The following is a 24,959-nucleotide window of genomic DNA, read 5'->3' as shown; positions in this document are numbered from 1 at the left end:
TTTGTAAGCCAAACAGATAACAGGACGAATCGAAGCAGGGAACATGAGACAAAGAGAGCGCCCTGTGTGGTAGTTCCAAGACGTCTGCAAAAGTAGCTTGTCTAAAGGGAAAAGGACGCGGAACCGTGGGTTGAAAAATAGGACTCTCTCTCACAGTACAATAGTTCCTTTACTGGGGAGAAGGGAAACTCCCGAAGAACTGTCATGGGCTGTGGTGAAAACAGAGGAACTGAGGTAGAACCGAGTGAGTTTAGGAAGCAAAGAAGGAAGGTGTATGAAGATGTTTTATGTGAAGATTTGCACCCGCCATCTGCTGCACATACTCTTCCCTATGTTATAGTTTATTTTTGAGTGCTGTTCTCTCTCGTTGAACTCTACAACATCTGACCTGGCCAGTCACCGGTATCATGCTGTCTGCAAGGGTGTAGTGCTCCCGTAGACAAAGTCCGCACACCCAGCCAGGACCCCCATTTTCCTGTAGTGAGCCGGGGCGTGGAAGACGATCACCTAGTCCACAGCCACTGCCTTGAGCTACATTACATGTACAGCTAAAGCTTTTTGAGTTCTTTTTCTTTCCAGTTTTCCATTAGAAGCAGAAAGCTTAAAATATTGCACCCCATAGACTTCTAAGACGATCCATGGGGCAGATTTATTTTTGCTTTTGCTTTTTGTAGAGTAAAAATGGTTCTAAAAGTGCTGTTTTTACATTTGCGCCATATTAATGTTTTCATTTGCACCTCCTTTTATTATAATGCCACTTGGTTTTATCCTTCTTTAGCTGTCATTGTGGCCATGGTTTTGGTTATAAAGATGTTTTACTCCAATTCTCATGATTTGCAGCTTTTTCAAAATATTGCTACATTTTTTGGCTTAACCCCTTCAGCACCTTGCGATTTTCCGTTTTTGCCCTTTTGTTTTTTGCTCCCCTTTTTCCCAGAGCCATAACTATTCTTTATTTTTCTGTCAATATGGCCATGTGAGGGCTTGTTTTTTTCAAGACGAGTTGTACTTTTGAATTACTCCATTGGTTTTACCATGTAGTGTACTGGAAAATGGGAAAAACAATTCCACGTGCGGTGGAATTGCAAAAAAAAGTGCAGATGTATTATTTTTTAAAGTATTTTTTAAAAACATTTTTACTTGTTTCAATAGTCTCCTTAGGAGACATGAAGCTGCGATCGTCTGATTGCCTGTGCTATACATAGCAGGGCTTTCGTGTCAGCGTTCATAGATTTACAATGACAGGCACAAGGGTCTTCTGCAGACCCTGGTTGTCATGACAACCCCATCGGTGCTCTATGATTGACAGCGGCATTTAACTTGATAACAGTCGAGGATGGATCGCGAATCCACCCTCGACTGTTAGATCAGCTGTCGTGTGCAGGGAAAGAGCGCCAGAGCCTGCAGCAAATGCAGGAACATGACCTTGGACATACCTATACCTGATTCCAGTGATAGGTCACTCACTGGGCTGTTTGCTGCAGTTTTGATAAAACAATTGTTTTATCAGCAGGAGATTATCACTAGAGGACTAGTACATTTTCTGCCAGGTAGACCAACCATGCCTCCACCATGGATTGGCAACTTTCTGCCTATGCACAGTGTACACAGAAAGCAGCCAATCAGTGATGTGGGCAGGGTTATGCAGAGAAAACGCTCATTTTATCAAAACTACAACAAGCAGCCCAGTAAGCGATACATCGCTGAAATCAGGGTCTCTGCCCCTACATTATGCTGCTCTCAGATGACATCACAAAAATCTGGTCACAGATTCCTTTTAATTATACTCCAGTACCCTAGTGGAATGAAAAATGTGTGCTTTTTCTTGTTTTTCAGAGTTGAAGACTAATGTGGAACTTTTTATGCTAAGATGGTGCAAAAGAGACAAAAATAAACAATTAAATGCCAATTTTAATAAATTTGGCGCAAAATCCACCAACACATTAAAAAAAACCAAGAGATAAAATGGTATAACCGCTCCCATCCACAATCATGTAAATGATAGATTTGGAGTTGTCGTCCTGATGTCCCTCGCTGTCCCAAATAATGAATGGTGCATGCTGGGACTTTTTGGGGGAGGGGGTCCAACTATGACAAGACTCTGACATGATCCAAAACTGTTATCACCCACGTGTGTTTATTCCCGCAGTATTCCCTTAGTGGGGCAGAGTCACATCAGCCTGATAAGAGACTAATAACAGGTCTCGGGTAAGAGGAAAAGGGCAGAAAAACAGGAGACAAAGGAGAAGGAAACTTCCCCCCAAAGTTCACAACGTTCTATCCGGCGGTGACGTCACGGTCCATTCTAGAATACTAACAAACCCCGCCCACATCGACCAGTCAGCCGGCGCCAGCCAATCAGATCCCCCCAGCTCGCCTTGCCGGAGGAAGGCTGTGGGACGGGGTTGAGGCGGCTGCGCTACCCGGCCGACGCTGATTGGCTATATTAATGATGGAATCCTCGGAGTGACCAATGGGCGGCGGACACGGCGGAAGGTGAGAGAGCAGCTCCGTACTACTGAGGCGAAGTCAGGCAGAGACCGCACACACCGAGAGGGGAGACACCGGGACCCGGGAGAGCACGGCCAGGATGCTGCTAGGTATGTATGCCGCTGGGGTACCGGGAGCTTGTGTGTGGTGCATGTGTGCGGTGCATGTGTGCAGCCATTGTTCTCAGTGGTGGTTTCTATAGTGACGGCCCCCAGCGCCTCTTCTCCCTGGGCTCAGCCTCCCTCTAGGTGAAACCTCTCATAGCAGCATCTGAGGCTGCAGTCCCCTACCTGCAGCTATGGTGACTGATGGCCGCCACTGTGCGGGGAGAAAATGGCCAATGCCATTCATAGTGACCCCCAAAGTGAGAATTGTCTGCGGGGCAGAGGGAGCGCTGAGCAGTGTGAGGATGCTGGCGGATCGGCCCCGGTGAGGACAGCAGTGCGGATGGATCGGGTGATACTGAGGGGTGGGCAGATCAGGTACTGACACGGGGTGCGGACGGATCGGGAACTGACACGGAGTGCGGACGGATCGGGAACTGACACGGAGTGCGGACGGATCGGGAACTGACACGGGGTGCGGACGGATCGGGTACTGACACGGGGGTGCGGACGGATCGGGTACTGACACGGGGGTGCGGACGGATCGGGTACTGACACGGGGGTGCGGACGGATCGGGTACTGACACGGGGGTGCGGACGGATCGGGTACTGACACGGGGGTGCGGACGGATCGACTGAGGGGCAGACACATTGGTACTAATACGGGGGTGTGGATGGATCCGATACTGCAGAAATCCAAGTAGTTTTTGGTGCAAATCTTGTAATGAAATCCGTGTAACGTGCAATCTGGACGTCTCCGATCTTCTGTATAGGTGTAACCACATCCTGCACACACAATGCTCCCAGGCGAGTGTTTTTTTGTTTTTTTTTTCCGATATTTAATTTTAGTTTCATTCTGCGTTGCCGTAGGCGACATCTGCAGACACATGATGTACATGATCCTCACTGTAGACCCATGGGCACTGCCGTCTTCTTGTGCTGCGTGTGGATGATGTTTGGTAAAGTCTCGTACACTTTGCTTCTGCTGTCTGGGCACGTTCACATTGCATTTAGTGGCCCTGTCGGGATACATGTTGGACCCCCAGCACAACGGGGTCCGCACACATGCTCCGTCAGGGCCGTAGACTGTAATGATGACGGCAGAGCGAGCGTGCATCATTTTTCGGAGCGTCTGCCTACTGGAAGCACTCAGGTGTAATAGTCTGCATCTGACTGTCCCCCTCCTGTAGGCGTACGCTCCCGATAATGATGTACGTTCTCTCTGCAATTTTTGTCAGGTGATCAGATCGTTCACGTCTGCAATGGAAAAAAAAATCGTTCTCGGCAGCACATCGACATATGTAAACCGGAGCTGTGCTGCCGAGAACATGATGTTTTATGCACTCAGAACAATCGTATGATATGAGCAGTCATTCTGGTTGCCCCCTAAGTGACCAGCAGTCTGCTGGTATTTAGCTGCTTGGTGGTCTTTGTACAGGGTGACGCACACGATGAGGACTTGTGCATTTGCTTTGCTCATAGTTAAAAAAAATAACCTAGACGCCGGAGCGTGGAAATCCACAGGTGTCCGGGTATGACGCTTCCAAGTGATGCAGCCGTGACTTGCTGCAGACGCCCACTCTCAGCTCGCCATAGACCCAGAGATGGATTTTTCTCTCCCATGCTTCTTGTATCTTCTTGCATTACATGTTTTGTATATTAATGAGCTGGTCTCTTCTTCCAGGCGCAGTCGTTTGCTCGCTGTTTGTGGCGGCGCGGTGCATGTACTCGGCCAGCGATGATGTCGTAACGTTAACGGCCTCCAATTTCCAAAGAGAAGTCGTCCAGAGCGACAGTCTGTGGCTGGTGGAGTTCTATGCTCCCTGGTGGGTATGATTGTCACTGGGGGTGAGGGGATAATGCTGGGGGTCTCCAGCTCCTGTGAATTACAACCCCTCTACATCTTGGGAGTTGTGATTCCACAGCAGCTGGTTGTGGAAGAAGCCTACGCGAAACGCGCGTAGGGGCTGGCAGTCTGGTGACAACACTATGACCGATATGGATAAGGATCAGTTTTGAATTATCCACTTTACTGTTTGCCTCTTAAAGGTCCATGCACACTGTTATTTGTGGTTTAGGATTTACATAAACTTGGTCCTACCGGTCATATATTTCTATTGTAGTGTTGTCTTCCAGACACATCCCCCTTCTTTGCCCTGTGTCTTTCACATCTAATGCTACCTACCGTATATAATATTTGTGTACATAATATTTTAGTGATTTTATTGCTATCTATACTTTGTCTATGTACAAATAAACTATTTTTGATATACTTAATTGTTTTAATTTTCCATGGATGTGATACATGTATGTCAGTATCCATCATCCTGTCCCCCGGCCGCAGTTTTTTTTTTAAACATACCGTGCCTTACTCGCCCTCCCTCGGTACAGGGCTGAGTCTTTGCCGCTGCTCCCAGTGTCTGTTATTGTCTGCAGCACTGACATCAAGTTAACAACGCTGCAGCCAATCATTTGTTTCTGGGGCTCGTGCCATTTACTCAGGCAGAGATCCTGAGTTCACTGATTAGCTGCAGCGCTGTCGATATAAAGTCAGTTTTGCAGACAATCTCAGATACTGGGGGAGGCATCGGAGATTCAGCGCTGGTCCAGGAAACGGTAAGGAATTTCTGAAACCCCTTTTAAGAAACTAGTTTAGATCCGTAGAATAACTTTATATGGAATGGTGACGTGTCAAGGTTTCTTTTGCCAGGTGCGGCCATTGTCAGAGACTGACCCCCGACTGGAAGAAAGCTGCCACTGCGTTGAAGGTAAATGCCGGCGTGCAGCCAAGAATGACTTTTTTTTTTTTTTTTTCACTTTTTGCTTTTTTTTTCTATTATTTTGTACATTCATATTTTTACATCCCATGTGGGGGTGGGGAACAGCGCAAAAATAGTAATGACCACAGGATGCCAAATGGCACAAACCAAATTGCTGTGTAGGTGGTGGGATTTTTATTCTATTGGTAGAAATTTTTACATTGACATCAGGTCGTAGTATTTAGCTTTAACCCCTTCATGACATGGCCATTTTTCTTTTTTTTTTTGCCCACATAACCGTACGAGGGCTTTTTATTTTTGCAGGCTGAGTTGTACTTTTGAATGACACTGTTCAATCTATTACATGGTCTACTGGAAAATGGGGAAGGATTCCAAGTGCGTTGAAATTGGAAAAAAAAAAGTGTCAAATTTGTTTTTGGGGTTTTTTATTTACAGTGTTCACTATATGGTAAAACTGACCTGTCATTGAAATTTGACGGGGACGTACGAGCATGCAGATACCAAACATGTAGAGTTTTTGCTTTTGTCTCCATTTTCCAAGACCGTAACAGTTTAACTTTTTGGGGCTGTGCGAGGCCTTATATATTGATCCTTAGCTGATGTTTTTACTGACCCCCACTCTGGGGTAGATGTGATGTTTTGAGCGCCTCTTATTGCTTCTGATATGTTGCGGCGGCCAAAAAAAAACGTAATCCTTTTCCCCCCGCCTCCTTGATGTATTGTAACTTTGACCTCAATATGGAGCAAATCCATATTGATCCCATATATACTGTGTGAGACAGTGACTGGTGTTGCATATGAGGGTCACTGTGTGTCTCACCACCTTCCCGCCAGGATGTGCACTGACACATATTGAGGCCATGGGAGTGCATTGCAGTCACAGGTGTAGCTGTTATTGCAATGCGGAGTACAAAGTGTTAGTCTTGGGCAAACTATTTGGGGATTTAGGGAAAACCTGCTCTGGGCTTTTGTGTCTTGAAACGGACTACAGGATGTAGTCGTGCAGTCCATTTCATTCCCGACCCGGGTTTTCCATGTGGCTGAAGGCCACAGATTCCAGTTAAATTCCATTTAAATTGAAGTAAAGGGTTTGGGTGTGTCAGGATCAGTATCGGTCAGTCTGGTTGTTGCAGGAGTGCAGACCAAGCAAGTGGCTCTGCAGAGCTCCACCTGTGTGAGGCAACACAGGCAAGCGGAGCTGACAGACCTGACACCCACATCGTACACAGCGGTGCCGTTGCCCACGGTAACTAGTTTCGAAGGTGGACTGGAATGTTTATCAGCTGCAAACTGGAGAATATGGTTCTCCGGAGGATATTGTGTACTGTGTATTGCTGTGAGTTGAACATTAAAGGGACGTTTGTTTTGGAACTTTGCTGGGTCACTACCTCATCACTTCACAGTGTGGATACCGCTGCACTGCAACTGTCATGCACTAATTAATGCGTATACAGCTCCAAGTTACCGCCCTCTTAGCTCATGTCCGATGTCTATTTCAGGGAATAGTGAAGGTGGGAGCTGTGGACTGTGATCAGCACAAGGCCTTGGGTGGTCAGTACGAGATTCGAGGGTTCCCAACAATCAAGATATTTGGGGCAAACAAGAATAAGCCGGATGATTATCAAGGTATGTGTCCAATTGATTAGCTGAGGCTTCTGGTCTCTGGTGTTAAAGGAAATAAGTCAGCAGGTTTTGCTATGTAATCCAAGAGCAACATGATGTAGGGGCCGAGACCCTGATTCCAGTGATGTCACATGCTGGTGTACATGCCGTCATTTTCTAATAATCCCTGTTTTCTCTGCTGCAGATCTAGCAGTGCTCAGAATGTGGAGTTGTTTATACCCCGCCCACACCACTGATTGGTAGTTTTCTGTCATTATACAGTCAGTGGTGGGGGCGTGTACTCCTGCCCCTGCATGAGGTTGACCAATCATAAGCAGGAGGTGTCATGAATTGGAGAAAAGAACACACCCTCTACTCACTGATTTCTGCATCTACTGGAGAACTGCAGTAGAGCTGAGCTATGTATCATGACAAACACCTCCAGATCTCATCTCGCAGCACTTTCAGCTCTCATCCTCATACTGACTGCCATGAGAAGAAATTTGGAAGTGTTTGTAATAATACAGCTGAGCAGAGTTATATATAATTACTATGCTTCTAAATCTCATCTCGCAGTGCTGTCTGTTCTTATTCCCCCCCCCCATAGTGACTGCAATGAGAGGACCTCTGGAAGTGTTTATAGTGATACATAACTCAGCTGTATCTCTTGCACAGAAAAAACACTGCACACAGTTTTAAGTCAAAATCCTGGTGAAAACTGCTTGATGAATTGAGAGTGTGTGTGTATATACATACATACAATTTTTTTTATTATTATTATTATTTGTATACATTTCTAACCACTCTTTCACTTTACATGGCAGGACAAAATAATTTTTGCATTTGGGGTCAAGCAGGCTAGCATAAATCTGTTTCCTACTTTGATAGGTCAACTTTAACCCCTTCATGACCGTGGGATTTTCCGTTTTCGTTTTTCACTCCCCTCCTTCCCAGAGCCATAACTTTTTTATTTTCCGTCAATTTGGCCATGTGAGGGCTTATTTTTTGCGGGACGAGTTGTACTTTTGAACGACATCATTGGTTTTACCATGTCGTGTACTAGAAAACGGGAAAAAAATTCCAAGTGCGGTGAAATTGCAAAAAAAGTGCAATCCCACACTTGTTTTTTGCTTGCCTATTTTCCTAGGTTCACTAAATGCTAAAACTGACCTGCCATTATGATTCTCCAGGTCATTACGAGTTCATAGACACCTAACATGACTAGGTTATTTTTTACCTAAGTGGTGAAAAAAAATTCCAAACTTTGCTAAAAAAAAAAAAAAAAATTGCGCCATTTTCCGATACTCGTAGCGTCTCCATTTTTCATGATCTGGGGTCGGTTGAGGGCTTATTTTTTGCGTGCCGAGCTGGCGTTTTTAATGATACCATTTTGGTGCAGATACGTTCTTTTGATCGCCCGTTATTGCATTTTAATGCAACGTCGCGGCGACCAAAAAAACGTAATTCAGGCGTTTAGATTTTTTTTCTCGTTACGCCGTTTAGCGATCAGGTTAATGCTTTTTTTTTTTTTTTATTGATCGGGCGATTCTGAACGCGGCGATACCAAATATGTGTATGTTTGATTTTTTTTTTTTTAATTGATTTATTTTGATTGGGGCGAAAGGGGGGTGATTTGAACTTTTATGTTTTTTTATTTTTTTTACTTTTTTTTTTTTACTTTTTTTTTTTTCACTTTTGCCATGCTTCAATAGCCTCCATGGGAGGCTAGAAGCAGGCACAGCCCGATCGGCTCTGCTATGTAGCAGCGATCATAAGATCGCTGCTACACAGCAGAATTGCAGGTGTGCTGTGAGCGCTGACCACGGGGGCGCTCACAGCTACCGGCGATCAGTAACCATAGAGGTCTCAAGGACCTCTATGGTTACCATTCTGAAGCATCGCCGACCTCCGATCATATGACGGGGGTCGGCGATGACGTCATATCCGGCCGCCCGGCCGGATGCGGTAGTTAAATGCCGCTGTCTGCGATTGACAGCGGCATTTAACTAGTTAATAGGCGCGGGCAGATCGCGATTCTGCCCGCGCCTATTGCGGGCACATGTCAGCTGTTCAAAACAGCTGACATGTCCCGGCTTTGATGCGGGCTCACCGCGGAGCCCTGCATCAAAGCAGGGGACCTGACGTCGGACGTACTATCCCGTCTGACATCAGGAAGGGGTTAAACAAAGTAGTCCATTGAATTCAACCTATAACCTAACCTGTTGATCCAAAGGAGGGCAAAAACCACATGAGGCAAATGCTAATTTCCTCCATATTAGGGGAAATATTGTCCCTCCCTCCTGCCCAGCATGTGATGACGTCTTTCCGTGCAGGATGTAGAGCTGAGAGGGGCTGCACGACCCCCCATAACTATTGCAGGCCTATGACCTGGGACGTCGCTGAAGCTCATAATAAAATAATCCTTATTCTGTTCCTGGTTTGTTCAGGTTCCTCAGTTTCGCTGATTGCATCTTGTCCTGTTCTTTTCCAGGAGGAAGAACCAGTGAAGCCATTGTTGATGGAGCATTAAATGCCCTCCGGTCTCTAGTGAAGGATCGGCTGAGCGGAAGAGGAGGCGGTGGCTATGATTCTGGAAAACAGGTAGGTATGGGAGCACCCGTCTGACTCCGGCTGTGTGTTGCACCTCCATACAGACAAGGAGGGTATGGCTAACGTCCTGCCCCACCGGTATAATGGAGGAGGCCAAACACCGAGCCGTTCAGTGTGCAATCATTTATGGAGATGGCAACAATGGAAATTGAAGCTGTGCACTAAGATATTTTTCAATACAAAGCCATGAAATGAGCACTCCGTCTTTTTAATCTGGGGATCACAGGATGGCAGCCTCTCATCTACTGGGCATGTTGCAGTCTCGACTCCTGAGCCCGCTATTTTATCTCCTGTGTCGAAAAGGGTTTAACTAATAAATCTGTCTAGTCAAATGTATGTTATAAGTGAGCAAATACATTTTACACATGTTACATGATCATTGGACGGATGAATATAAATGAAGATTTTAAATGGCGGCGAGTCTCTGGGACCATCGGCTTCATAACAAGTAGAGTAAGGGCTCACGCAGCTGTCCATGAACCTCCGTCTGCCCGTGGGTCTCGTTTATGCCTAGGAGGCTTTCTCATTCAGGTTGGGAGACCTGCAGACCGTCTCTGCCTTGTGGTACGAGTTTCATGGATGTCTACATGATGCCAAATAGATGGCACTGCCCTACTTACCATACAGCTGCGCTGCAGTCTGTTCAGACTTTAATGCTCTGAGTTCATGCTACACTCCTCCACAAAAGCAGCAGGAAAACTCAACTTTGCAACATTTATTCTGGCACTGGAGGTAATAATTAATTTAAAGGGATGAATATCATTTCGGACCTGATGACTATCAGCATTTAATGACATCATGGGCTAGCATGCTGAGTAAAGGTACCGTCACACTAAGCGACGCTGCAGCGATAGCGACAGCGATGCCGATCGCTGCAGCGTCGCTGTTTGGTCGCTGGAGAGCTGTCACACAGACAGCTCTCCAGCGACCAACGATGCCGAGGTCCCCGGGTAACCAGGGTAAACATCGGGTTGCTAAGCGCAGGGCCGCGCTTAGTAACCCGATGTTTACCCTGGTTACCAGCGTAAAATGTAAAAAAAACAAACAGTACATACTTACATGCGTCCCCCGGCGTCCGCTTCCTGCAATGGCTGAGCGCCGGCAGTAGCAGGGCACAGCGGTGACGTGTGCTTTCACTTTCACTTTACTGCGCTCAGTGTGGGAAGCGGACGCCGGGGGACGCATGTAAGTATGTACTGTTTTTTTTTTTACATTTTACGCTGGTAACCAGGGTAAACATCGGGTGACTAAGCGCGGCCCTGCGCTTAGTAACCCGATGTTTACCCTGGTTACCAGTGTAAAATATCGCTGGTATCATTGCTTTTGCTGTCAAACACGGCGATACACGGCGACCTAGCGACCAAATAAAGTTCAGACCTTCTAGCAGCGACCAGCAATTTCACAGCGGGATCCAGATCGCTGCTGCGTGTCAAATACAGCGATATCGCTACCTAGGACGCTGCAACGTCACAGATCGCTGGCTATATCGCTGCGACGTTGCTTAGTGTGACGGTACCTTTATAATTCCGCCCAATGCTGTTGATTAGGCTATAGATAAAGTTGCATTCTTAACACAGTCCACGGACAGCAACGGTGTAATGCATGGACGAAGGAGCATCTGGTCTCTGCTTTCTAACAATTAAGGGATGGTGGGGGGTCCGTGTCCCATTGTTTGCCTTGAATTCTACAGGAAAGTGCATAACTTCTTTTTTACGAGCTCTGGTTTGGATAGTCACAATTTCACATCAATCATTGCAATTTCTGAAAAATCAGTTCTGCAGATTCTGCCGTTCCTTACCATGTGCAGATATCCTGCTGGCTCTGAAGTTAAAGGTCATTAACTCTAGAAATGACAGTCCCAGTATTCACCGGACTGCAGGGATTTCTGCTCCTTAAATAGCCTGCAAAAATTTGCGTTAAAAGTAATCCTACAAGTTGTGTTTTTGTTTTGTTTTTTTAACTTCATAAATAGCTATATTACTGTGATCAGCACAAGTACACCCCATTTGAATAGTAATATTTCATCAATATCTCATTTAACACCTAGATGAATTTCCAAAATTTTGACTTGACTGATTTCACAGAACTTTTTTTTTAACCCATAACATGAAAAAAAAATAGAGATATATATTATATCTCTATCTACTATATAATTGTCTAACGGTCATTTCTGTCTGTCTGTCCTTCATGGATATTCATTGGTCGGGGCCTCTGTCTGTCATGCAAATCCAAGTCGCTGATTGGGGTCGCGGCAAAACAGCCAGTCACTGCTTACACAGGGTTAATGCCGGCGGTAACGGACCGTGTTATGCCGCGGGTAACGCACTCCGTTACCGCCGCTATTAACCCTGTGTGTCCCCAACTTTTTACTATTGTCGCTGCCTATACGGCATCAATAGTAAAAAAATGTAATGTTAGAAATAATAATAATAAAAAAAAAAAAACCTGCTATACTCACCCTCCGTAGCTCGCGCCTGCCGCCATCTTCCGTTCCTGGCGATGCATTGCGAAATTACCCAGAAGACTTAGCGGTCTCGCGAGACCAGCGGCGCCCATCGCCAGAGCGCCGCTGGATCCTGGCGGGTGAGTATGTAACTATTTACTCTGTCGCCTCATTGGGGGACACAGGACCATGGGTGTTATGCTGCTGTCCACTAGGAGGCGACACTATGCATAATCTGAAAAAGATTAACTGTGGCTCCTCCTCTTTTTATTTTAATTCTTTTTTTTTTTTTTTTTTAACAGGGATATGGTGCCCACACTGCTATATACTGCGTGGGCAGTACTATATACTACATGGCTGCTATATACTACATGGGCAGTACTATATACTACATGGCTGCTGTATACTACGTGGCCTGTGTTAGATACTGCGTGGGCTGCGTTATATACTACATGGCTGCTATATACTACGTGGGCAGTGTTACATACTATGTGTTTTGTACTGCGTGGGCTGTGCTATATATTGCGTGAGCCTGTGTTATATACTACGTGGCCTGTGTTATGTACTACGTGGCTGCTATATACTGCGTGGGTTGTGTTATATACTGTGTGGCCTCTATTAACGCATCGGGTATTCTACAATATGTATGTATATAGCAGCCACATACTGTATAGCACAGGCCACGTACTATTTGTATGCTAAATACTACATGGCTCCTATATACTACGTGGCCTGTGCTATATACTGTGTGGCTGCTATATACATATATATTCTAGAATACCCGATGCGTTAGAATCGGGCCACCATCTAGTGTGTATGTATGTTTGTGTGTGTGTGTGTATATATACATATTTTTTTTTTTTTTTTTTTTTCATGTTATGGGTTAATGAGAGAGTTCTGTGAAATCAGTCATGTTAAAATGGTAATGACAGGGTTGGTAATACCAGCTGAGAATATAATATAATATATGAAAATAAATATATAGATAAATTATATTATATTCTCAGTTGGTATTACCATCACTGTCATTACCATCCCAATCATTAAAAGCTCCTAAGTGATGAAATTGCAAGGATTTTACCACTGAAGTTTTCTACAGAGCAAAGACAAAAACTCCTATCACAGATAATGGTGATGATTGCACAGCTCCTGTCAAAGTTATATGGATGTGGATCACTGACTGTACCTTTATAATATAGCAGCTTATATAGGAAAATGAAGGATGATCTGTGTCCTAGTAGTCGGCGATGGTACTGAGTATCTTGTGTAACGATGCACCATGAGATTGACTCAAGAGGATAGCTGAATAAAATGCAAGGGTAGAACTAGGTACCAAGATAAGGGGTGAAGGAAAGAAAACTGTATTATGTATGTCCGAGAAGTGTATTGTGTGACAGACAATCAGGAGTACTTCTCTAATTTCCTCCTGGTCCTTGTGCTTTGTGGCTGATATGAGAGGCCAGCGCTTAGCATGGAGGGCTTGGGGAGTGCTCATGTGGCCCTAAGGAGCCTTACAGCCAGGGACAGGTCTGATCTGAAGTTAGTGAGAAATATGAGGGCCGACAAGATTAACATTTTTGGACCCGAGTAGAGAAATAAAAACATTTATTTTGAGATACGGTAGACACAAAGGAGCCATGAATAGTTAGCATTGCAGGTTTTCTTTAATGTCTGCTATTGTTATATGAGAGTAAACTATACGGAAGAGAATACAAAGCTTCCTACAGACACCCGAAAACTATTCTGCCTCCGCCTTCCAATCCACATTCCCTCCATGTCCAAAATTACAACTGAGTTCTTGGGGAGAAAAGTAGGAAACGCTAATCCTTTGTAATCAAAATCTTCTGGTGACCACACAAATATTATTGAGGCAACTCCTAATAAGACGAGAAGCTCTAATAGTGAAGACGTCCACATAGAGCTTTTCTTATGATGGAGTTATCCTTGTGTAGGATCGATCCGAAGAGGAAGAAGACATGGAGCACTATAGACGACGACCAAAGAAGCAACACAAACAGCACCGTGATCCCCAGGGTCGTCAGCAACACTGTCAGCGCCAGGGTTCACAACATCATCAGCCTTCTCAACAACGCGGCTTCCAGCAGCAGCTTGGACCTCTTCATACTCAACGCCATTGACCAAGATCCAGCCTACGACCATGAATCAAACCTTCTGCCATAACTGATTGGAATCAAAATCCAGAGCATGCTTGTCTGTGCGCTATATCTCTTAGGGTTCTGTTTTCCATGAAGCTTAGCGTCTGTCAATGTGCTGATTTAGTTGTTTAGCGCTCTTGTGAGGACGGATGTAACGCGTTTCTCCATTTTATCATCTAAAGATTACGTAATGTTCTGGTCGTCCATACCACTGCTGTCTAAATTCTGTACAAACCTGTCCTGATAAATTATAAATCGCACATCAGCTCTGCCCTCATGCGATGAGTTTGGTTATTTGGTACCTGCGATCACATTGGACTTCGTGTCAGGTGGCGCTAGGGATGGATGGATTGAATGTTTAGGGTGTTTTCAAGAACAACTAAATGGCCAAATTTACATCCAGAACATAACAAAATAAATGAATGACGTGGTGGCTCTTGAAGCAACCGGTGAAGAATTAAGGACGGTGCAACACAACCTTCGCGATTTTCGTTACCGTTGGGTTCATGCTACCAAAAAAAAAGACAATTCAGAAGCTTGGAATAATAAAGCATTAATGGCTATCCATTCAATATAATACTCTGGTGGTTCTGGAGGTGGTCTGGCAAAAATAAGTTAGATCCCATTGGACTCTACTGACTATGGGAGTGAAGGGGTTACGCCCATGAAGAACCCAATCTATTAATCGGAGGAAGGTCGCACTCTAGCTGAACAGAACATTGAGTCAAAAGCCACATGACCACATATTTGTTTGGCTCCTCTCACCCAACCACATATTCTTAGCCCAGACCCTAGCAAATCCCTTATTCAGACTTTCAACCTATTCATATTATTCAGTCCTACCCTTTATGGCAAGATTACACTCATCTTCCGGTGATGGTAGATCTATCTGGAAGAGTTGGAGATGAAAGTTGTTTGTGCACTGAACGGAGTATCCGTTTTTGAATTCTCTCAATAATCAGCCATGTGGGAAGACCAATGACCTCAAAAGGTGAAAAACCCTCCTCTATCCACATTGACGTGATTATATACATAATTTTGGGAAATGAATTCTACGTTCAGGAAGATAAGGGGTGGGGGAGTTAAAAGTAAACACAAAAGTACTCCACATTGTCAGATGAGAAAATCACACTAGAGAACCACATAACTTGAGACTTGGACCAATTTGCAACCCTCTTGCTCTGCACTTTCATTTTCAAGATAGTTCTTTTATAGATGGGGGTGGAAATATACACTGCTCAAAAAAAATAAAGGGAACACTAAAACGCCACATCCTAGATATCTCTGAATGAAATATTCCAGTTATAAATTTTTATTCATTACATAGTGGAATGTGTTCAGAACAATAAAACATAACAATTATCAATGTAAATCAAAATGAATATCCCATGGAGGTCTGGATTTGGAATGATACTCAAAATCAAAGTGGAAAATAAAATTACAAGCTGATCCAACTTCAGTGGAAAAGCCTCATGACAAGGAAAAGATGCTCAGTAGTGTGTGTGGCCTCCACGTGCCTGTATGACCTCCCTACTGTATAACGCCTGGGCATGCTCCTGATGAGGCGGCGGAAGGTCTCCTGAGGGATCTCCTTCCAGACCTGGACTAATGCGTCCGCCAAGTCCTGGACAGTCTGTAGTGCAACGTGACGTTGGTGGATGGAGCGAGACATGATGTCCCAGATGCGCTCAATCGGATTCACGTCTGGGGAACAGGCGGCCAGTCCATAGCTTCAATACCTTCATCTTGCAGGAACTGCTGACACACTCCTGCCACATGAGGTCTGGCATTGTCCTGCATTAGGAGGAACCCAGGGCCAACCGCACCAGCATATGGTCTCACAAGAGGTCTGAGGATCTCATCTCGGTACCTAATGGCAGTCAGGCTACCTCTGGCGAGCACAAGGAGGGCTGTGCGGCCCTCCTAAGAAATGCCACCCCATACCATTACTGACCCACTGCCAAACCGGTCATGCTGAAGGATTTTGCAGACAGCAGATTGCTCTCCACGGCATCTCCAGACTGTCACGTCTGTCACATGTGCTCAGAGTGAACTTGCTTTCATCTGTGAGGAGCACAGGGCGCCAGTGGCGAATTTGCCAATCCTGGTGTTCTGTGATAAATGCCAAGCATCCTGCACGGTGTTGGGCTGTGAGCACAACCCCCCTCTGGAGGTCATTTTGCAGGGCTCTGGCAGAGCTCCTCCTGTTCCTCCTTGCACAAAGACGGAGGTAGCGGTCCTGCTGCTGGGTTGTTGCCCTCCTACAGCCCCCTCCACGTCTCCTGGTGTACTGGCCTGTCTCCTGGTAGCGCCTCCAGCCTCTGGACACTACACTGACAGACACAGCAAACCTTCTTGCCACAGCTCACATTGATGTGCCATCCTGGATGAGCTGCACTACCTGAGCCACTTGTGTGGGTTGTAGAGTCCGTCTCATGCTACCACGAGTGTGAAAGCACAACCAACATTCAAAAGTGACCAAAACATCAGCCAGAAAGCATTGGTACTGAGATGTGGTCTGTGGTCCCCACCTGCAGAACCACTCCTTTATTGAGGGTGTCTTGATAATTGCCAATAATTTCCATCTGTTGTCTATTCCATTTGCACAACAGCATGTGAAATTGATTGTCAATCAGTGTTGCTTCCTAAGTGAACAACAGGATTTTTGGTTGCTTACCGTAAAATCTGTTTCTTGGAGCCTTCATTGGGGGACACAGGAACCATGGGTGTATGCTGCTGCCACTAGGAGGCTGACACTATGCAAATAAAAAAAGATAGCTCCTCCTCTGCAGTGTACACCCCACCGACTGGCATTATACTCTTCAGTTAGTGAGAAAGCAGTAGGAGATAAAGAACAAGGTTGAAAAACCATAACCACAAACTTGAGAACTGTAATGTGAGAACAGTCATATAACAGATAACAACAGAAAACCTGGGAGGGAGCTGTGTCCCCCAATTAAGGCTCCAAGAAACAGATTTTACGGTAAGCAACCAAAAATCCTGTTTTCTTTATCGCCTCTCATTGGGGGACACAGGAACCATGGGACGTCCCAAAGCAGTCCCTAGGGCGGGAAAACAGACTTCCATCAGGTCAGAGGACTCACCACTGCCGCCTGCAAGATCCTTCTGCCTAGGCTGGCGTCCGCCGAAGCGTAGGTATGGACCTTGTAAAATTTGGCGAACGTGTGGATGGAAGACCAAGTTGCCGCTTTGCAAAGCTGTAGGGCGGAAGCCCTGTGGCGCACCGCCCAGGAGGCGCCGACTGCCCGGGTAGAGTGAGCCTTAATCCCAGGAGGGGGCACTCTGTTCTTGACCCGGTAAGCCTCCAAAATTGCCATTCTGATCCAGCGAGCAATAGTCGCCTTAGAAGCCGGTTGGCCTCTGCGCGTGCCATCAGGAATGATGAAAAAGGAATCAGTCTTTCGAAAAGTGGAGGTTCTATCCAGGTAGATCCTCACTGCCCTGACAAGGTCCAGCTTGTTCAAAGATCGCTCCAGAGGATGAGTCGGAGCTGGACAAAAGGAAGGTAAAATGATGTCCTCGTTGAGGTGGAAGGTTGAAACCACCTTAGGAAGAAAAGAAGGTGGAGGCCGGAAGACCACCTTATCCTGGTGAATGACCAAAAATGGAGGTTGGCAAGACAGAGCCGCCAACTCGGAAACGCGGCGAATAGACGTGATGGCCACAAGAAAGGACACCTTCCAAGATAGAACTGATAGAGGAATCTCCCGAAGGGGCTCAAAGGGAGAAACCCTCAGAACGTCCAGTACCAGGTTCAAATCCCATGCATCCACAGGAGCCCTGTACGGCGGGACAGTGTGGGCCACTCCTTGAAGGAAGGTCTTAACCTGTGGCCGAGAAGCTAAAGTCTTCTGAAAGAGGATGGAAAGCGCAGAAACTTGGCCCTTCAGGGAGCTAAGAGCCAGGCCTGAATCCAGTCCTGCCTGAAGGAAGGCCAAAAGAGAAGGCAGGGAAAAGGTCATAGACGGAACGCGGTTGGACTCGCACCAACGGAAGTAAGCCTTCCAGGTACGGTAGTAGATCCTGGAAGACGAAGGCTTCCGAGCCTGAATCATCGTGTGAATCACCCGGTCTGAAAGGCCGGACGCTCTTAGAACCGCGGTCTCAACAGCCACGCCGTTAAACTGAGCGACCGAGAATTCGGGTGGCAGATCGGACCCTGAGACAGCAGATCGGGCCTGTCTGGAAGGCGCCAGGGAGCGTCCGCGAGAAGGTTGACGAGCTCTGCGAACCAAGCTCTCCTGGGCCAATCCGGGGCGATCAGGATGACCGGCACCCCTTCCGCTTTGATCTTCTTCAACAGCTTGGGAAGAAGTGGAAGGGGTGGGAACAGGTAAGGCAGCCCGAACTGTGACCAAGGGATGGCCAGAGTGTCGACGCCCACTGCGAGAGGATCGCGAGACCTGGAGACGAACTGCAGAACCTTCCTGTTCATTCGAGACGCCGTGAGGTCCACGTCCGGAGTCCCCCATCGAAGACAAATCTGATGGAAGACCTCCGGATGCAAGGACCATTCCCCTGCCGCGAGGCCCTTGCGGCTGAGGAAGTCGGTCGGCCCAGTTGTCCACGCCGGGGATATGCACCGCGGATATCACCGGAACTGTAGCCTCTGCCCAAAGGAGGATCTTGGATACCTCGGCAAGGGCCAAGGAGCTCCGGGTCACCCCCTGATGGTTGACATATGCCACGGCCGTGGCGTTGTCCGTCTGGACCTGGACTGGCAGGCCCCTGAGAATAGTTTCCCAGTGGCGGAGGGACAGAAAAATGGCCCGAATTTCGAGGACATTGATTGGCAGAGACGACTCCTGCGACGACCAACGGCCCTGGACCGTCAGGTGACGAAACACCGCACCCCAGCCGAGCAGGCTGGCGTCCGTCGTCACCACCTGCCAGTGAACTGGAAGGAAGGACCTGCCCTGGGAGACAAGAGGTGACGTCAGCCACCAGTTGAGAGACCGTTTGACCCGAGAAGAGAGACGGATTGGCCGATCCAGGGAGAAGACAGACCTGTCCCATTGAGACAGAATGGCTTGCTGGAGGGGTCGCGAGTGAAATTGGGCGAAGGGAATCGCTTCCAATGTTGCTACCATCCTCCCAAGAGCCCTCATGGCCGAACGGAGGGAGGGAGGCCGAGGACCCTGGAGCAAGCGTATGTCCCAACAAAGGGTGGATTTCTTGTCTTTGGGAAGGAAGACTCTGGTCTGACGAGTGTCGAAGAGCATGCCCAGAAAGATGATGCGCTGAGAAGGGATAAGGCAGGACTTCTTCCGGTTGACCAGCCACCCGAAACGGACTAAGGTGTCGATAACAATAGACAGGCTTTCGTGAGCCTGAGCAAAGGACGGAGCCTTGATGAGGATGTCGTCGAGGTAAGGAAAAAGGACCAGGCCTCTGACTCTCAAGATGGCCATCAGTGCCACCATGATCTTTGTGAAAACCCTTGGAGTGGTTGCTAGGCCGAACGGCAGGGCGACGAACTGAAAATGTTCCCGGAGCACTGCAAAGCGCAGGAAACGGTGATGTCTGGGAAATATCGGGACATGGAGGTAGGCGTCCTGGATGTCGATTGAGCACAGAAATTCCTGGGCCTCCATGGAAGCAATTACTGAACGAAGAGATTCCATCCTGAAGCGTCTCAGATGAACTCTCCTGTTCAGCAATTTGAGGTCTAGAATGGGACGAACCTTGCCGTCCTTTTTCGGTACCACAAAAAGGTTCGAGTAGAAACCCGTGAAACGTTCTTTTTCTGGTGCGGGAACGATAACCCCGGCTTTGAGAAGAGAAGCGATGGCTGCAAAGAAGCCCGGAACTAAAGCGGGATCTCTTGGAGGACGGGATTCAAAGAAACGATCCTGGGGTCGTGAAATGAACTCTATCTTGTATCCCGAGGATACAACTTCCCTGACCCATGCGTCCTCTACTGCGGAAAGCCAGGCGTCCCTGAAAAAGAGAAGACGGCCGCCCAACCTGGGAGTTGGGCTGGAGTCTTGCCGAGAGTCATGCAGAGGTGGATCTTCCGGTCCTGGGCCTGGAAGATCTACCCTGGGAGTAGCGAGGACGCCAGGACGGAGTGGGCCTAAAGGACACCGCCTTCTTCTCTTGACGTGCCTGAGGCCTCTGTTGCTGCTGGGCAAAGGAGTTTGACGCCGCGAAGCGTCGAAAAGGCCGAAAGGATCGAAACTGCCGTTTAGGAGGAGGGCGGCGAGGCTTAGCCTGGGGAAAAGAGAACTTGTACCCCCAGTGGCATCCTTAATGATTTGGTCCAGCTGGGGACCAAAGAGACGAGAGCCCTGGAAGGGCAGACTGGTAATGGACTTTTTGGAAGATAAGTCCGCCTGCCAGGCCTTGAGCCAAACGGTCCGGCGGATGGCAACAGCATTGCTGGAAGCCTGAGCCGCACAAGACGCGGTTTCCAGGGAGGCGGAGACCAGGTATTCACCAGCGTGGGAAATCTGGTTGGCAAGCTCCGCTAGTTGCGCGGGAGGCGCCTCGTCCAGGATACCTCGACGGAGATCCTTGGCCCATTTGGAAATAGATTTTGAGACCCAAGTGGAAGCAAAAGCTGGGCATAGCGCCGCCGCAGCTGCTTCAAAGGCTGACTTCGCGAAGGATTCTACAACTCTATCGTTAGAGTCCTTCAGAGATGCTCCGCCGGACAGAGGAAGCACCGTGTTGGTGGACAGCCTGGAAACAGGGGGATCCACCGAGGGAGAGACCGTCCAATTGGCGGTAAGTTCTGGAGGAAAAGGATATAACACACCCAGGCGTTTTCCCCTCTGAAAACGTCTGGTCGGGTTCTCTCTCTCTCTCTGGCCAAGATTTCCACGAATTCAGGATGAGGAGCAAAAAACTTGGAGGGTGGTTTGGCCCGTCTAAACGAAACCGCCTGATCTGCGGGTTCCGTAGAGGGATCCTTGATGCCACAGGTTTGGTTTATTGCCCCAATGAGATTCTGGACCATATCTCTCATGGTGGCGATTTGGTTAGAATCCAGCTCCGAAATATCCTCCGAGGGCGCATCAGAGAAAGCCTCGCCTGACTCAGGGGAGGAGGATCGGGGGGACACCGACCGCAGGGGAGGGCCGTGTGGCGAGATAGAACGCGAAGAGGACTCAGACCGACATACCTGCCTGGACCTTTTGTGGCTTATCAAAGAGGGCTCGGGCGGCGGTTCCTGGGACCCGCTGGCTACTGCTGGAGTCTGCAGGGGTAACCGATCCAGTACCGACACCAGGGTTTGAGACACTCGTGTTAAATCGGCCACGGATTGAGACAGAGAGGAGGCCCAGCCTGGGATGGGGGTATCACTCTCGGGCAGAGCGGCCGGGGGATCCTGGGCGGTGGGAACAATCGGGTTGCTGCAGGCCTGACAGAGCGGAGAGGACTGACCTGAGGGAAGTTTGCTGTTACAGGACGAACAAGCAAAGTATTTGACTAAGACAGAAGACTTAGAGGAGGAAGTAGGAGGACGAGAGCGGCCCCCTTTAGAGTTAGACATTATGGAGAGCTCCCTGAAGAAATGCCAGCAGGTTAGGGGACAGTGGAGCAGAGGGGGGTGTCAGTCTGCAGTGCAGAGCTACTCACGGCAGATGAAAAACCACGGAGGCCTGGAGGAAGATGCTGTGGATCTCCGGTGCAGATTTCCTGCTGTGTCCTCAGAAGAAGAGCGCTCTGCGGAGTGCGTGGCACGAGGCACAAAACTCGTGACCTGAGTGTCCAGCAGCGGCGTGGAGGAAGGGGCGGAGCCAGCCGAGATCGCGCCGGTGGGTGGGGAATGCAGGGCACAGTTTGAGAAAGCCCGCCCGAGGCAAAAGGAAGTGGGCGGAGCGCGGCACCGGAAGTAGGCCTAAATTAGAAGCCGGTGGCCGCCGAAGTGAACAGCGGTGCGGCGCTCTTAGCTCGCGCACCGCCGCCCGGCTAATAGGTGCGGCAGCCGCTGCATGTAATAAGGAAAAAACGCCGGTACCGGCGCCGGAAGTAGGCCCCAGGGAAAGCCGGGGCCTATATTAGAAGCCGGTGGCCGCTGGAGGGTCGCGGCCGCGAGTCACCTCCAAAGGTGCGGCCGCCGGAGAAAACCTGGCACGGCTGCCTGAAGGGGAACCGCGCCGCAGAATTAACCGGAAAAACGGTCGCAGGTAAGCAGCGTGACTGCCTAAGAAACGCAGCCGCCGTGGGAAGGGGGGGCGGAAGGTCATCAGAAGCGTCGCGCAAAAGATAAGCCCCAGACATTTTTTTTTTTTTAGTGTGCGGTGGGACCCTTGCGCAGAAAAGGTGCGGCCGCAGGGGCTCCCACAGGTAGCACAAATACTCACCTAACATCCCACGCCGTCGTACTAACCTTGAAAAAGCGTGGAAGATATTAGACGTCCGTGGAGCCGATGACGGACGTCCTCGTCTCCTCCGACCGACAGGCTCTGGTGGGCGAGTGGGTGGGGGACGGAGCCAGGACCGGACTTCTGAGCACGCTTGTGTGCTAGGATCATGGTCCTGCTGAGGGATCTATGAGGATACGTGGTGGCAGTACACGCCGTACTCATAGTCTGCCTTGTGGGACTACAGGTGTGACTGTTCACCCTGTATCCCTCCGGAAAACCTGAAAAGGAACGACGCACATTGAGGTAGATAAGGGTCTAAAGAAAGACCCGTGTCCACCTCCTACTGACACTAAGCTAAACTGAAGAGTATAATGCCAGTCGGTGGGGTGTACACTGCAGAGGAGGAGCTATCTTTTTTTATTTGCATAGTGTCAGCCTCCTAGTGGCAGCAGCATACACCCATGGTTCCTGTGTCCCCCAATGAGAGGCGATAAAGAAAGTTTGATTTCACAGAAGTTTGATTTACTTGGAGTTATATTCTGTTTTTTGTGTTTCCTTTAGTTTTTTGAGCAGTGTAGTACTGGAATTGGGACTCCATTTGTAGCTGTGAAACAAATGTTTGGCTGCTAGGTTTGGGCGTAATTCTGTTGCTCTAAAACTTATCACAATCGTGTGGTCCGTACTGAGACTTGAGGATGCTGATTGTTGGATGTATTCACAGTTGGGAATATGAATATATAAATGGACTGTGAATGTATTGTACATCCAGGACCTGCAGCAAACAAATGGTTAATGGCAAAGTTGTATACTATCAACAGAAAGTAGCTGAAACCTGTGCAAGCAAATGGTTAACAGCAAGTAACTATATAAACTGGATTCTTACTTGCAGAGATTACACACTGTTGCAGCAACATAATAGCGTGAACAGCAGAGATAAGTTTTTTCTTACATCAGACAAATGGTTAACCACAGGTCAAGCCAGGAAGTAAATCCAAATAGATGTTAAACAGGAGTTTGTGAAGAGATGATTAGCCAGAGATAAGAGGATGAGGAGGCAAACACCAGAAGTACACATGGAACTTAAGGTACCGTCACATTAAGCGACGCTGCAGCGATATAGACAACGATGCCGATCGCTGCAGCGTCGCTGTTTCGTCGTTGTGTGGTCGCTGGAGAGCTGTCACACAGACCGCTCTCCAGCGACCAACGATGCCGAAGTCCCCGGGTAACCAGGGTAAACATCTGGTTACTAAGCGCAGGGCCGCGCTTAGTAACCCGATGTTTACCCTGGTTACCAGTGTAAATGTAAAAAAACCAAACACTACATACTTACATTCCGGTGTCTGTCGGGTCCCCCGGCGTCCGCTTCCCTGCACTGTGTAAGCGCCGGCCCTAACAGCAGAGCGGTGACGTCACCGCTGTGCTCTGCTTTACGGCCGGCACTGACACATTCAGTGCAGGAAGCTCTGAGCAGCAGCGCGGACGCCGGGGGACGTGACAGACATCAGAAGGTGAGTATGTACTGTTTTTTGTTTTTTTTTTACTTTTACAATGGTAACCAGGGTAAATATCGGGTTACTAAGTGCAGCCCTGCGCTTAGTAACCCGATATTTACCCTGGTTACCATTGTAAAACATTGCTGGCATCGTTGCTTTTGCTGTCAAACACAACGATACACGCCGATCTGACGACCAAATAAAGTTCTGGCCTTCTAGCTCCGACCAACAATATCACAGCAGGATCCAGATCGCTGCTGCGTGTCAAACGCAACGATATCGCTATCCAGGACGCTGCAACGTCACAGATTACTATCGTTACCGTTGCAAAGTCGTTTAGTGTGAAGGTACCTTTAAAGGGTTGGTACCTAAAATCTCCTTTTTTACAAATCTATCTTTACACTATAAGCACCTTTGTAATTGGTTTTATTATACAACACTATACACTTCTCCCTATCGAGCTAATCCCTAATTGTGTTTTTTTTTATTTCCTGTGACTTTTTGGTTGACGGGATTCTCAAATGGGATGTCCCATTCTGCAAGGCGTATTGCCTCTACTGGGACAGGACATCAGAGGGGGGGAGGCTCCTGCTGCAGCTAGTTGTCCTTACAGACACATACAACACCGTAAGGAGAAGGTGGCATGCCTGAGCTCCTGATGCAAAGTATATTTTCTTAGCTTTCATGAGTAGTATGAGGCAAAATGGAATGAAAAAGATCTTGAGAGGACCTGTTGGATTTATTTTTTATTTATTTTGTGTGCATTTTCTGTTTAGAACTTTTCCATATTTTGTATTTAATTGATAGTTGTGACTGGGGGGGTGATGACGTTAAAATCATCCTATGTTTTATGCTTGACGTGCTTCATTTGAATTTGTTTTTGATGGGTTTATGTTTTTATAGCTTTTGCATAGATACACTTTTAATATATTTTGTAGTTGG

General features: G+C 47.8%; 1 protein-coding gene across 2 annotated transcripts in view; it reads left to right on the top strand.

The window, feature by feature from the left end:
- The first annotated feature begins 2,439 nt into the window (after nt 1-2,439).
- The window catches only part of PDIA6 (protein disulfide isomerase family A member 6), a 39,242-nt gene continuing 16,722 nt past the window's right edge, over nt 2,440-24,959 (top strand). Inside the window, exons 1-5 of one of the 2 annotated variants that reach the window (XM_077291433.1) lie at nt 2,440-2,600; nt 4,279-4,420; nt 5,305-5,362; nt 6,874-7,000; nt 9,468-9,577. In XM_077291433.1, the coding sequence (XP_077147548.1) occupies nt 2,591-2,600; nt 4,279-4,420; nt 5,305-5,362; nt 6,874-7,000; nt 9,468-9,577 (447 nt within the window). In that variant the 5' untranslated portion in view covers nt 2,440-2,590. Of the gene's footprint in view, nt 2,601-4,226; nt 4,421-5,304; nt 5,363-6,873; nt 7,001-9,467; nt 9,578-24,959 lie in introns of those variants that run through there. The other variant, XM_077291432.1, reaches the window with a different exon arrangement.

The sequence above is a fragment of the Ranitomeya variabilis genome, chromosome 2, assembly GCF_051348905.1.
Source record: "Ranitomeya variabilis isolate aRanVar5 chromosome 2, aRanVar5.hap1, whole genome shotgun sequence".
NCBI lineage: Eukaryota > Metazoa > Chordata > Amphibia > Anura > Dendrobatidae > Ranitomeya > Ranitomeya variabilis.
Note: the sequence above shows the minus strand (reverse complement) of the source record. Positions and strands in the feature narration are given on the sequence as shown.